Source organism: Megalobrama amblycephala, linkage group LG10, assembly GCF_018812025.1.
Source record: "Megalobrama amblycephala isolate DHTTF-2021 linkage group LG10, ASM1881202v1, whole genome shotgun sequence".
NCBI classification, from domain to species: Eukaryota; Metazoa; Chordata; class Actinopteri; order Cypriniformes; family Xenocyprididae; genus Megalobrama; species Megalobrama amblycephala.
The window spans coordinates 8,638,825-8,653,759 of NC_063053.1; the positions used below are offsets into that span (position 1 = coordinate 8,638,825).

Here is a 14,935-nt window from a genome sequence, read left to right on the forward strand (position 1 = left end):
GTAGTCCACTGTATGAAGAATTTTTGTGTATAATATCACAGTTTACTTTATTTTGCTATCCTCACTTACATAAATGAACTATAGTGTCCTGCACCCACTAGTAAAAAAATTATATCTAGTGTCTGAATAATATTTGGTCTATATATATATATATATATATATATACTGTGTATATATATATATATATATATATATATATATATATTATTATATTATATTATATTTTATATATATATACACTTATGAATTTTGTTTTTTAATTAAGAAAATGTACGTTTATGTGTTTATGTTATGTTAGATTATTTTATTGTAATTTTTTGTCACTGATAAGTACAGGTTGCTAATAACAATAACTTATTTTGCAACCATCCTAGGGTAAAGATAAAAACCAAAACTTTTTGGTTTCTCGTGATGAAAAGTACATATGGTCCTTCTTGTCTTACATCTAGAAGAAAGGTGGACACATGAACAGATCACAGAATATGGAGTCCCTGATTTTGACCTTATTGTATCATTTAGCAACAAAAGTAAATAAGCCCAGTTATTAGAGGCTTAGAGAACTCCATTTTTGACTATGTGCCATTGTTATTTTCCAGCAATAGCACATCAGTTCACTCTTAGAGTCTGTGATTGATTAAATTCTCATGGTTCGACTCAGATTAAACATACTGTACTTTCACATCTTTAAACTTCCTAAATGTACCCTTCGGTGTTGTTACTGTATTTGCTTATAAATCACTTTGGTAAGAAAGCGCCTACTTGGACCATAAATGTGAAGTAATTAATAACTAAAAATTAGACTGACCACATCCGTTGCAGGCCTATTCTAAATATGCAATAATCACTACATCCTCTGCAATGGGATTGCATGATAATTACATTGAGGAAATGTTCTGGAGAAGGAAATGTGTACATTCTCAAGCTAGTAATCACAGCAGTGATGCAAGCCTAACATAATCTGATATCTAAGAGAAGGCTGTTTTTGTAAACTGTTGAAATAATGTATTTTTTTCATTCCTATAGCTGAAGGTGTACATGTCACAAAAATATGATTTATTTTTATACTGAATATGCAAAATGTATAAAGTCTGTAATAGAATATAGTAATATATTCATATTAATACAAATACACCACATAAAATACATTAAAAAAAAAAAAATGTTAAAGTTTCTCAGTAGATTCTGATATCCGTGGAATAACACAGTCCCCTACGGATAAGATGGAGACAGCAGTGGAGTTCCCTGCTGATTGGTGAGCCAAGTAAACACCAAAAGTCACCTAAGAACAAGAGCCGAGGAGAAAAGAGAAGTAATGTGATTTTTATATATTATAAATGTCATTCTTATAAAAGCAATCAAATACAGAAAACAAGAATAAGAAGTTTTGGTTTTACAGACCCTTCCACTCCTGCATTCAGAAAGAGACCTAAGGGGTTCCTGGGTCCTAGTGGCTGATTTTTGATCAACTCCAATCATCTGACAGCGGCCACATCTCCCCATCACCTTAAACAAAACATGAAGAAGAGGCCTGAATATCTGTTTTAATTCTTGCTGATTATGTGTCTATTACCTATTTCCACTAACCTGAAACTGTGTGCCTCCAACTGTCAAGTAAGACCAGTCGTCCTCTTCAAACGGCTCCTGTCCTGAGATGACCAGATTCGCCCTGAACCGCTGAATGAGCCGTTCCTTATCGCTCCACATTCCTTCATTCTCACTATCATGTCTTTAACATGCCAAAGATAACAAAAACATCCTAAAATAAAGACATATACTTCATATATTCAGAGTACTGGCTGACAATTTTAAAAAGACAGACTGGCAATTTAAAAGTCATCTATTAGCCATCTAATAGACAATCACATTTGGGTAGCCTCAGATGTTATACAACCAAATAAATAGCTCTGTGTTGGTCAGGTGTAGCTGTTGTAAGTGAATTAGGCATTACTATACCTGTTGGCAATGTGATCTTGTAGAAAAGACACACTGGCTCTGCTAATAAGAAGAAACTGAGCCTCATTCACCAGAGAGAGAGCAGTGGGACAACAGGCTGGATAGGGACACATCAGGAAAAAAAAGTTTAAACAATTGTAGACAGACTTTGTTACAATAGCTTGGAAAATCTGAGCATAGTTTAAGTCATTGTTGAGGTCACTTCTGAATCATAATTTCTAGGTTCTTATCTCTAAAGAAAAATCTGAAAAGCAAAGGTCTCAATTTGCTCTCTGTTTAATCTCACTGTTATGTAAGAAACAATTGAGATCATATAAAATGCTGAATTCTGAAAGCAACCCAAGTAATAGATCTAAAATTGAATGACTGTTACTTTAAAGGTGCCCTAGAACCAGTTTTAATAAGATGTAATATAAGTCTAAGGTGTCCCCTGAACGTGTCTTTGAAGTTTCAGCTCAAAATACCCCATAGATTTTTTTATTATTATTTTTTTTAACTGCCTATTTTGAGCCATAATTATATATGCACCGATTCAGTGCGCGGCCCCTTTAAATCTCGTGCTCCCCCTCCCCTGAGCTCTCGACTGCCTTAACTAGCATAAACAAAGTTCACACAGCTAATATAACCCTCAAAATGGATCTTTACAAAGTGTTCGTCATTCATGCTGCATGCATGCATCGATTCCTGTGAGTATAGTATTTATTTGGATGTTTACATTTGATTCTGAATGAGTTTGAGGCTGTGCTCCGTGGCTAACAGGCTAAAGCTAACATTACACACTTTTGGAGAGATTTATAAAGAATGAAGTTGTGTTTATGAATTATACAGTCTGCAAGTGTTTAATAATGAAAATAGCGACGTCTCTCTTGTCTCCGTGAATACAGTAAGAAACGATGGTAACTTTAACCACATTTAACAGTACATTAGAAACATGCTAACTAAACATTTAGAAAGACAATTTACAAATATCACTAAAAATATCATGTTATCATGGATCATGTCAGTTATTATCGCTCCATCTGCCATTTTTCGCTATTGTCCTTGCTTGCTTACCTAGTCTGATGATTCAGCTGTGCACAGATCCAGACGTTAATACTGGCTGCCCTTGTGTAATGCCTTGAACATGAGCTGGCATATGCAAATATTGGGGGCGTACATATTAATGATCCTGACTGTTACATAACAGTCGGTGTTATGTTGAGATTCGCCTGTTTTGTGAGATCTTTTAGACAAATGAGATTTATATAAGAAGGAGGAAACAATGGAGTTTGAGACTCACTGTATGTCATTTCCATGTACTGAACTCTTGTTATTCAACTATGCCAAGGTAAATTAAATTTTTCATTCGATGGCACCTTTAACACTGTTTATTCATAATACAGAACCTAATGCTGGAACACATGACATGATTTTCACTACACGAAAGTCATCAGATCGGATCATTTCTTTAACCTGGCATACAACTAACACACTATCACATTTTTATAATTCAAATCCCTTGAAGGATTGTTAGGTTGCATAAATTGGGTCAAACAGAACAAGCATTTCCTATAACACTGATGTACTTCTTACATTGTACATACGATAATATTAGCCCGACTGTCTCTTTCTTGTCCTGATGTTACCATAGTCAGCCAGATCGGGTCAGTATCCAGATCGGATGGACCTGCACTTAGAGGCAGCCCTGAATGTCAGCGGAGACCATGACAAGACAAGCCCTAGAGACCAATCGCCATTGCAAAGACCTTGTCAAATAAACAGCCCATGGTACAGACCCTCGGTGAGGATCACAAGAACCAGACAAGTCCTCTACACAGACCCTATGGCCAGCTTCACCTCCTCCCCACCATTTGCCATCGTGATGTATCCCATTCTTCAAGGAGAAGGAGCTGGATGAAATATTCTGAATGATATCAATCCACAATCTGATTTGTGATGCAGTATGGACACATAATCACATCATGTTCGTTCATTTGGAAAAAAAGAGGACTGGTCCCCCAACTGAGCCTGGTTTCTCTCAAGGTTTTCTTGTCACCGATGGGGTTTCGGTTCCTTGCCACGTACCTCTGGCTAGCAATATTATTGACTTGACTGCACTGACACTAATGGATGAGAACTGAACCGAGCTGGACGATGACATCACTGATTTCTGTAGAGCTGAATTGAACTCATTTTATAATTGATGAACTTCACACAGTCATTGAAGTGAACTGAATCAACACTGAACTAACTTCAGCTTATCACTGTAAAGCTGCTTTAAAACAATCAGTATTGTATAAAGTGTCATAGAAATAAAGGTGACTTGACACATTACATAACATTTCAATAGGAAGAATCGCCAACAACTCTGTCTGATCAACAAACTACATTTCACAACCAAACACAGGTGAGAAGTGACACAGGAAATAAAGATCACAAGTTCTCCCATGAGACTGCATTTCATGGTAGCTCACAAGAAGCTTGCAATCCAAATTGTCTGTGTGCTGATTTGCAGAAAAAAGAAGAATACGGAGGAGAGAATGGTTGCTTGCAGAAGCCATGCTTGCTGATGTTCTGTTGCAAGTCTGTGACTCCACCCCCTGAACTTTTACTTGCCCTGTATATTTCTCTCTCATTGGCTGTAGGTCTTCGCCGATGTAATTTCCAGTCAAAACACATTCCCAAAAGCATGCTAAATATCTCATGGGCATTGGTGATGCATCGGCACTTCTCTCAGATTGTGCTTCTTAGGCAGCTGTGGCCTAATGGTTTGAGAGTCAGACTTGTAACCCGAAGGTCGCAGGTTCAAGTCTCAGTACCAGCAGGACATGTAGGTGCCCCTGAGCAGGGCACCTAACCCCCAATCGCTCCCCAGGTGCCGCAGCAAAAAAAACAAAACAAAAAAAAAAACTGCCCACTGCTCCATACTTGGCTACACGTCATGTCACCTTTAAAAAGGTCATGTCTTTGAAAATACACATTATGCACCGATTTGCTTCTGAATTCTGGCATTTGACGTCAATTTCCACAAAATTGTCGTGAAAGTGAAAATTGGGGCTAAAATTGTATAGTATGTATCCAGCACAATTATTAATAAAGCTAATATTAAATTTAAACTACAGGATTTTGTTACGTTCCAACAAATAAATAAATATATCCAAATACAAATGTTGTATTTGACCTTTTTCTCGTCCAAATTTCATATCACGCAGGAACTCCGGTCTCTGCCTTATAAGATGACAAGGTTTTCCCAGAAACTCTGTAAGCCAGGCTGAAACTTCCTCCCCACAATCCACTGTCTGTACCCTACACCAAAGACACATTAATATTAAGCTACAACAATATTCATATTAAACTGCAGTATCAAGCTACAAGATTCAAACATATGAAACTGTTTATACATTTTAAGCTCAACAATGTCTAAATGCATATTCTAATGATATAAAATAAAAGGGCTCAATGACATTTTTTGATGGGCTTGTGTTTTATCTTCATACCTGTCACCGCAAACTTTGGTTTGGGATGTTCTTAGATCTGAAATCTCTAGATTATTCTCCAAGGGAACAGTGACTGCTTCCATGCCTGAGACAGGAGAGAATGCATTATTTTAGCTTATCATTAAACAAATTAAAATATTATTAACATAATTACATCTATAATTACACTGTTGACTCTTCCCTTACCCCTTAACCCACCCTTAAACCTATCCATACCACTAAACATGTCCCTAACCTTACCCGTATTCAACCTCAATAGCAGGGTTTCACAATACAACATGAACACAATAAGTACATTATTATTTACAAAAATCACCTTATCTCATGAGATGTCTGCAATTATTGTTTTTTAAAAAGCTGTAGTGATGCTCTTTGTACTACACTATTGGGAACAGCAAATGTCTGACCTGAGACCTGCAGCTGCAGTGTGTTAGAGGCCAGACAGATGATAGGGTGGATGAGACACAGTTTTGGCTCCCTTTTCTGGCTCAGACAAACCCCATTCTCGTTCACAACCATCCACAAACGGTCATACAACAAACCCTGTGGTCCCAGCGGCCACTCGGTCACCTGTTTGGTCAATCACAACAACTGAGTACTTGCCATGAAAACTAATTACATTAATCTGCATTTCATTGCCAAAAAAAAAAAAAAATCTTTCTGTACCTCAAATGATGCACATGATTTGACAGGGTAGATAAAGAGATTGGTTAGAGTATGACTAATGCCATTGTCCTTTGCTTCTTTTGACACAGTGCCTTCAGATGGTGTTATTCTCTCAGGTGAAGGGGTGATAACTTGCTCATGCTCTAGTTGGCCATTTGTTATTAATGTCAGATGATAAGATGCTGATGACTCTTTTGGTGCAGCTGACTTTAACTTGGTTAGTCTCTTTTGGTCCAAGATTAGTGGTTTGTCCACAAAACAATTCACAACAAACCGAAGAAAGTTCCGACAGTCCTCAAAACTGGACATATATCCAAAAGACACACGGATAGATCCTGTGGGACGTCCCTCAACCAGATCAATGTTGTCTCCACAGACATGACCGGCCTTGAAAAGAACCATTCCATAACAATTATTTCAAACATCTTATTTATAGATCTATCTATCTATCTATCTATCTATCTATCTATCTATCTATCTATCCTCATCCATCCATCCATCCATATCTGTTCTATCTATCTATCTATCTATCTCTGTTATATCTATCTATCTATCTATCTATCCTCATCCATCCATCCATCTCTGTTCTATCTATCCATCTCTGTTCTATCTATCTATCTATCTATCTATCTATCTATCCTCATCCATCCATCCATCATCTCTGTTCTATCTATCCTCATCCATCCATCCATCTCTGTTCTATCTATCCATCCATCCATCTCTGTTCTATCTATCTATCTATCTATCTATCCATCCATCCATCTCTGTTCTATCTATCCATCCATCCACCTCTGATCTATCTATCTATCTATCTATCTATCTATCTATCTATCTATCTATCTATCTATCTATCCTCATCCATCCATCTCTGTTCTATCTATCTATCCATCCATCCATCCATCTCTGTTCTATCTATCTATCTATCTATCTATCTATCTATCTATCTATCTATCCTCATCCATCCATCCATCCATCCATCTCTGTTCTATCTATCCATCCATCTCTTTGTTATCTATCTATCTATCTATCTATCTATCTATCTATCTATCTATCTATCTATCTATCTATCTATCTATCATCCATCAATCCATCCATCTCTGTTCTATCTATCTATCTATCTATCTATCCGTCTCTTTGTTATCTATCTATCTATCTATCTATCTATCTATCTATCTATCTATCTATCCATCCGTCTCTTTGTTATCTATCTATCTATCTATCTATCTATCTATCTATCTATCTGTCCTCATTCATCTATCCATCTGTCTCTTTGTTATTTATCTATCTATCTATCTATCTATCTATCTCCCTGTTCTATCTATCTATCTATCTATCTATCTATCTATCTATCTATCTCCCTGTTCTATCTCTCTATCTATCTATCTGTCCTCATTCATCTATCCATCTGTCTCTTTGTTATATATCTATCTCTCTATCTATCTATCTCTCTATCTATCTCCCTGTTCTATCTCTCTATCTATCTGTCCTCATTCATCTATCCATCTGTCTCTTTGTTATCTATCTATCTATCTATCTATCTATCTCCCTGTTCTATCTCCCTGTTCTATCTATCTATCTATCTATCTATCTATCTATCTATCTATCTATCTATCTATCTATCTATCTCCCTGTTCTATCTCTCTATCTATCTATCTGTCCTCATTCATCTATCCATCTGTCTCTTTGTTATATATCTATCTCTCTATCTATCTATCTCTCTATCTATCTCCCTGTTCTATCTCTCTATCTATCTATCTATCTGTCCTCATTCATCTATCCATCTGTCTCTTTGTTATCTATCTATCTATCTATCTATCTATCTATCTATCTATCTATCTATCTATCTATCTATCTATCTATCTATCTATCTATCTATCTCCCTGTTCTATCTATCTATCTATCTATCCTCATCCATCCATCCATCCATCTCTCTGTTCTATCTATCTATTTATCTGTCTGTCCTCATTCATCCATCCATCCGTCTCTTTGTTATCTATCTATCTATCTATCTATCTATCTATCTGTTGGTCTGTCTGTCTGTAAGTTCTAATTGTCATGCAAACATCAAATTTTGTATTGGCGGACATTCACTTACATGCAAATTACTCTTCACATTTTGGTTGCTGATAGCCAGATAATGTTGGCAGGCTCCTGTGTTGCAGAAACAGCCTGTGCGAATATGAATGTTGAAGAGACTGGCCATTTTATCCACCTGGCAAAAAACAAACAAACAATAAGCAAAGACATAGTCAACATTTTCTAATTCTTACATTTTAGATTTTCTTCATTATCTGAACAGATGTGAGAAACAGTTTACAGAATGTGTTTATAAATATACCTCTTTTTACAGGGTAATCTGGGGAGAACGTAACACAACCCAAAAAAATAGTAACATTAGGCAATTCCTGACTGACCTGAGAATACCCTACTGTTCGTCCATGACAGTCCAGTAGACTAAAGTTGAGGATTGCACCCTGTTCAGCAATATTTTGAAAGTCATTATCACAGTGGATCTGTGCCACAGGTCTTCCATTGCTATGACACAGGCACGAGAGGATAATGTGGGTGTAACGAGCCAAACCAAATGTGTGAAGCTGAATGTTCAGCATACTCCCTGAAAACCAAAAACATCCACCTTTAATGTAGAATGAGAATCATAACCATGTTCAACACGTAAATCATAAACTTCTGAACCTGTAAGTTTTTGAAGCATTTCAAAACCATGATGGAGAGATATTATGTCAAGGAAGGAGATTGTGCCATCCTCAAACCTGATAAAGTCATGAAAAAAGAATAAGTACACATTAAACAAATTATGACAGCTGCAGTAGCATCAACTATGCTGCTTGCCAATAATTAGAGGTCAAATATCTTACCTGCTGACTACATTTGGCTTTGGTACAAAATAATTCTCTGCCACAAGATACGCTGCTGCTGTCCCTCCTCCAAAGTAACTTTTTCTCAAGAACTCAGCAGTCTCATTCCTCACCAGCAAGGCTCCGAGTCCAGTCGGGAAGCCAAACATTTTGTAGAAGGATATTGGCACAAAATCAGCTGGATACTGGCTTAGATCCAGCGGTGAGCAGCTTACAAAACAGGCAGCGTCAAGGAGAACAAACCATCGACCATGATGCTCACATGCTGGATAGAGCTGTTGAGACTGAATTCCTTTCACATAGCTGAGAGGATATTTTCTGCCTGAGAAGTTACTCTGGGCAGGATAACAAAAAAGATGAGGAGTAGAACACTCCTCCTCTCCATTTGTCTGCATCAGGGGTTTTTTCGCTCTTGCTTCCACTTCATGAGGAAGAACTGAAATGGTGCCAACTCCCTGGAGTGCGGCCACACTGCGAATGCCCACCACAGAGGTGTGGTTGTCAGTGAGGTAGCAGAACTGACTTCCAGGCTCCTCGTTTGACACGGCCTTCCAGGGGAAAGTGTCAGCCACTAATTTCAGTGCTGCAGTACATCCTGATGTGAAAATCACTGAGTACTCTTCAGGACATGTATTAAAATGTTCCAGTATCCTGCAGATGTTCAAAACAAAGAGCTATCACATATCTATAACGTTATTAAGTTCTTAATAAAAATATTACTATAATACTACTAAATATTAGTAACACTCAATCTGTCTCAATTCAGGCCAATTTCGATGTTTAATAGTTTAGTTAACAATAACAAAACTTGCTTATTATATATATTATACTGCTTATTATAAAATATTACTATAATACTACTAAATATTAGTAACACTCAATCTGTCTCAATTCAGGCCAATTTCGATGTTTAATAGTTTAGTTAACAACAAAACTTGCTTATTATATATATGTATATATGTGTGTGTGTGTATATATATATATATATATATATATATATATATATATATATAGATAGATAGATAGATAGATAGATACATAGATAGATAGGTATAGATGTGTATACAGTATATACTCTCTCTGAAGAGAAAATAATAATAAAATAAGCAATGTTTTTGTTTCCAACTGCTTCGTACTTTTAAAAAATACATTTAAATGGTAATAAAGTCTGTTTTGCTGTAGGCTAACTGATGAAAAATTCAGAGGGTGCAAAAGATCTTACCTGTATCTGACACTTTCCACAGTGTCGTGTGTTAGTCTACTACTGGGATTGTGACTGTGAGGATTGCCTGAGGTAAAAAAATTGGAGCAAAAATGACAAAAACCTCGTAATTTTTTGATGTTATGAAGTTATGATGTTATGATTGTTCATCAGGGGAAAAAAACTCACCATAAACATTCCTAGATATGTCATCGTAAAATTCTTTAATCTGAGATTCAGGAAATAGCGTTGTCCCTGCATGATCAAGGTATGTAATACCTTAAAAAGTGAAGGAAGAACCTTTCAGTGTCTACTACTAAGCCTCTAGGTGCAATTCACAATACGATCAACAGAGGGCGCTGCATTCTAACCACAAGACAACAACTAAAGAGAAAGTAAACAGTGCAGCACTATAGTATAGGCCCACGCTCTCAACCGCCGAAGAAACTTAAAAGTCTGCTCTTAATCCAAAAATCGATTATTTACTACACAAACGTACATTTTTAAACCGTGACAGTAGTCACATGTAGTAACTGAAATGTTAATGAATGGGGAAGCAGGTTAATAAGGACCTTATTTTTATTTTATTTATTTTACCTTTAATCCGTTTAAATTCCCGATCAATCAGCTCTTGTTGATCAACGCCGTAACCATAATAGGGCCAGAAACTCTTAAAGCTCTCAAAGGTACACAAGTCCTGGAAGTCCTGCGAAGACTGTGTCTCCATTTCTGTAAAGTCAGACAGACACAAGAGCTCCCTCTTTCGCTAATTTATATATCACTCATCCATGTCCAATTGATAGAAGCGAGACCAAAGTCCAGCTGCAGTGTGACTGTTGATTTTTCTGCAGGACAAATATAGTGGCGTTTCTTTAGAAGCCCATGACGGTTCTGAAGCATGTCTTATGGACTCACATACTATCAGATATTAAGTAAATAATAACTGATCACCAAACATCATTTTGAGTAGACCTACAATTATTTGACATATACAGTTCAAAATATTGGGGCCAGTAAGATTTTTTTTATTTTGAAAGAAATTTATACTTTTATCATTCTGAAACAAAATGTATCAGTTTCCATAAAAAAAAATTAAGCAGCACAATTGTTTTCACCATTGATAATAATAATAAATGTTTCTTGAGCAGCATAATACACTGAACAAAATTATAAACGCAACACTTTTGTTTTTCCCCCCATTTTTAATGAGCTAAACTCAAAGATCTAAGACTTTTTCTATGTACACAAAGGCCTATTCCTCTCAAATATTGTTCACAAATCTGTCTAAATCTGTGTTAGTGAGCACTTCTCCTCTGCTGAGATAATCCATCCACCTCACAGGTGTGGCATATCAAGATGCTGATTAGACAGCATGATTATTGCACAGGTGTGCCTTAGGCTGGCCACAATAAAAGGCCACTCTATAAAATGTGCAGTTTTACTGTATTGCGGGGGTCCAAAAACCAGTCAGTATCTGGTGCGACCACCATTTGCCTCACGCAGTGCATCACATCTCCTTCGCATAGAGTTGATCAGGTTGTTGATTGTGGCCTGTGGAATGTTGTTCCACTCCGCTTCAATGGCTGTGCGAAGTTGCTGGATATTGGCAGGAACTGGAACACGTTGTCGTATACGCCGATCCAGAGCATCCCAAACATGCTCAATGGGTGACATGTCCGGTGAGTATGCTGGCCATGCAAGAACTGGGATGTTTTCAGCTTCCAGGAATTGTGTACAGATCCTTGCAACATGGGGCCATGCATTATCATGCTGCAACATGAGGTGATGGTCGTGGATGAATGGCACAACAGTGGGCCTCAGGATCTCATCACGGTATCTCTGTGCATTCAAAATGCCATCAATAAAATGCACCTGTGTTCGTTGTCCATAACATACGCCTGCCCATGCCATAACCCCACCACCACCATGAGCCACTCGATCCACAACATTGACATCAGCAAACCGCTGATGAGTTGCGTTTATAATTTTGTTCAGTGTAGAATGATTTCTGAAGGATCATGTGACACTGAAGACTGGAGTAATGATACTGAAAATTCAGCTTTGCTGTCACAGGAATAAATGGCATTATTAAATATTTTAAAAGAGAACGGAATGGTAACAGTTTCATATTTCACAAAATTACTTTCAAAAACATTAAAAAAAATCTTATCAACCCCAGACTTTTGAATGTGTATGACTTTTAATTTTATTACATTTAATTCCAAAATGCTAGTATCAAAAACTTGTTTACCTACATTATCCTTATAAAATGTACTAACCGTGGTTTCTGCATTTTTTTATTACCATGGTAAATCTTGCAAACTGTTGTAACATATCTTTGTTGTATTTTTGTGGGTTTTTTTAGGCTTAAGTACAAAGGTCACAATAGTTTTGATAATGTATACCCTCAGAATGAGGCTTGTTGAAATCTCAGCAACTAAGAACAGATCCAGAGAAAATATATTATTAAGACAGCATAAGTAGTAAGACATGTAACGGGGTTTTATAGTATGAAAATAGATAAACAGTCACACTCAATTCACTTTATGTTATAATATAACAAGAGTTCTATTAGCAATTTTGGGATTTATGGATAAATAGAGTGCAAAGGTACTGTAGAAATTGTGGACAGTAGTTACCATAAAAACAAGATGGCTTCACTTTTTTAGCTGACAGTCTGTGATTATTTTAGTCATAGTTTTCATTATTATTATTTTTGAATTAGCTTTTTTTATATATATTTTTCCTTTTGTGCTTGTATCATTTTTATATTTCTAAATAGTTTTAATTTTTTTTTTTTTTAGTTTTAGTCATTTTAGCACTTCAACTTATTTCAGTTCGTTGCCAATGTAACATTTCAATTTTGTTTAGTTTAAGTTTTTGATCTAATTTATATATTTTATGTTATTTCATCTTTATTTAAATAAACAAAAATGTTTGTTAATAGTTTTACTTTTGGTTTTACTTTTAGTCTCATGACATGAGAAATCAAATTTGCCTTGATTTTTGACATATAAAAGTTCTTTGTACCATTAAAACATCCTGCAATTTTCATACCGTAAAACTTCCTCCTCATTATAAACAAAGCATTTATTTAATCAAGCTCCAAAAATGGCCTGGCTTTTGATATTGTGGGATCTGTATATACACACATTTGCATTTGCATATGACTGCCTTCAGAGCAAGACATTGACAAATAGTTACACATCACCCAGCCCACTTGATGTGAGCGTTGCTAAACACAAATAGAACCCATTATAATCACTGATGCTGTCTACACTGGATACAATATACAGATGCACGTTCAACTTCTGACGTACTCCAAGCACTCAAGTCTGTCAACAACAGGACTAATGGAAGAGTGAAAGAACATTCGTGTTTATCACGTCCATCTCTGTACAGACTTCAGAAGTATTTCAGCATGGATGGTTTATGTTAATGGTGTTCCGGTTTATGTTTGTTCAGAGCATTTTTTTTTGTAAACGATGAGAGTTCACAAAGAAACTTTTGTTGAAAGATGAAGCAGCCAACCGTATTGGATCTGACAGCAGCTGCATCACAAACAGTAAGTAAATTATTTCATAATTCTTTGTCTGTAAATGACAGTTTTATATGGATAATGTTTTCAAAAAACATTATCCATATAAATGTGTGCAATAGCTAGTGGCCGTTGATACTGTTTCCTATACAATGACGTAAGCCAATCACAACAGTGGTCATATACTGACAATCCTTAAAGGAGCCACCAATTAAAAAAGTGTTATTTCAGACAGAGGGTCAGAATGAAGGTGAAAATAATTGTTTTTTGCATATATATATATATATATATATATATATATATATCATCAAACAGATTTAAATATGAATCAAAGATAACACAAGTAAACACAATATGCAGTTTTTAAATGAAGGTTTTTATTATGAAGGGAAAATAAAATCCAAACCCACATGGCCCTGTGTGAAAAAGTGCTTGCCCCCTAAACCTAATAACTGGTTGGGCCACCCTTAGCAGCAACAACTGCAATCAAGCATTTGCAATAACTTGCAATGAGTCTGTTACAGTGCTGTGGAGGAATTTTGTCCCACTCATCTTTGCAGAATTGTTGTAATTCAGCCACACTGGAGGGTTTTCGAGTATAAACCGCCTTTTTAAGGTCACGCAACAGCATCTCAATAGGATTGAGGTCAGGACTTTGACTAGGCCACTCCAAAGTCTTCATTTTGTTTTTCTTCAGCCATTCAGAGGTGGACTTGCTGATGTGTTTTGGATCATTGTCCTGCTGCAGAACCCAAGTTCACTTCAGCTTGAGGTCACGAACAGATGTCTGGACATTGTCCTTCAGGATTTTTTGGTAGACAGCAGAATTCATGGTTCCATTTATCACAGCAAGTCTTCCAGGTCCTGAAGCAGCAAAACAGCCCCAGACCATCATACTACCACCACCATATTTTACTGTTGGTATGATGTTCTTTTTCTGAAATGCTGTGTTACTTTTACGCCAGACGCAATGGGACACACACCTTCCAAGAAGTTCAACTTTTGTCTCGTCAGTCCACAGAGTATTTTCCCAAAAGTCTTGGGGATCATCAAGATGTTTTCTATCAAAACTGAGACGAGCCTTTATGTTCTTTTTGCTCAGCAGCAGTTTTCATCTTGGAACTCAGCCATGCAGGCCATTTTTGCCCAGTCTCTTTCTTATGGTGGAGTCATGAACACTGACCTTAACTGAGGCAAGTGAGGCCTGCAGTTCTTTGGATGTTGT

The 14,935-nt window shown here is 36.5% G+C and overlaps 1 protein-coding gene across 2 annotated transcripts in view; it reads right to left on the minus strand.

Annotated features, from left to right (window-relative positions):
* Positions 1-1,032: 1,032 nt before the first annotated feature.
* The window catches only part of mocos (molybdenum cofactor sulfurase), a 28,173-nt gene continuing 14,270 nt past the window's right edge, over positions 1,033-14,935 (minus strand). Inside the window, exons 2-16 of one of the 2 annotated variants that reach the window (XM_048204335.1) lie at positions 10,770-10,901; positions 10,362-10,451; positions 10,194-10,260; positions 8,972-9,622; positions 8,790-8,866; positions 8,510-8,709; positions 8,191-8,307; positions 6,096-6,482; positions 5,837-5,999; positions 5,430-5,514; positions 5,114-5,238; positions 1,954-2,050; positions 1,585-1,726; positions 1,399-1,503; positions 1,033-1,279 (exon numbers count right to left, since the gene is read on the minus strand). In XM_048204335.1, the coding sequence (XP_048060292.1) occupies positions 1,163-1,279; positions 1,399-1,503; positions 1,585-1,726; positions 1,954-2,050; positions 5,114-5,238; positions 5,430-5,514; positions 5,837-5,999; positions 6,096-6,482; positions 8,191-8,307; positions 8,510-8,709; positions 8,790-8,866; positions 8,972-9,622; positions 10,194-10,260; positions 10,362-10,451; positions 10,770-10,901 (2,555 nt within the window). In that variant the 3' untranslated portion in view covers positions 1,033-1,162. Of the gene's footprint in view, positions 1,280-1,398; positions 1,504-1,584; positions 1,757-1,953; positions 2,051-5,113; positions 5,239-5,429; positions 5,515-5,836; positions 6,000-6,095; positions 6,483-8,190; positions 8,308-8,509; positions 8,710-8,789; positions 8,867-8,971; positions 9,623-10,193; positions 10,261-10,361; positions 10,452-10,769; positions 10,902-14,935 lie in introns of those variants that run through there. The other variant, XM_048204336.1, reaches the window with a different exon arrangement.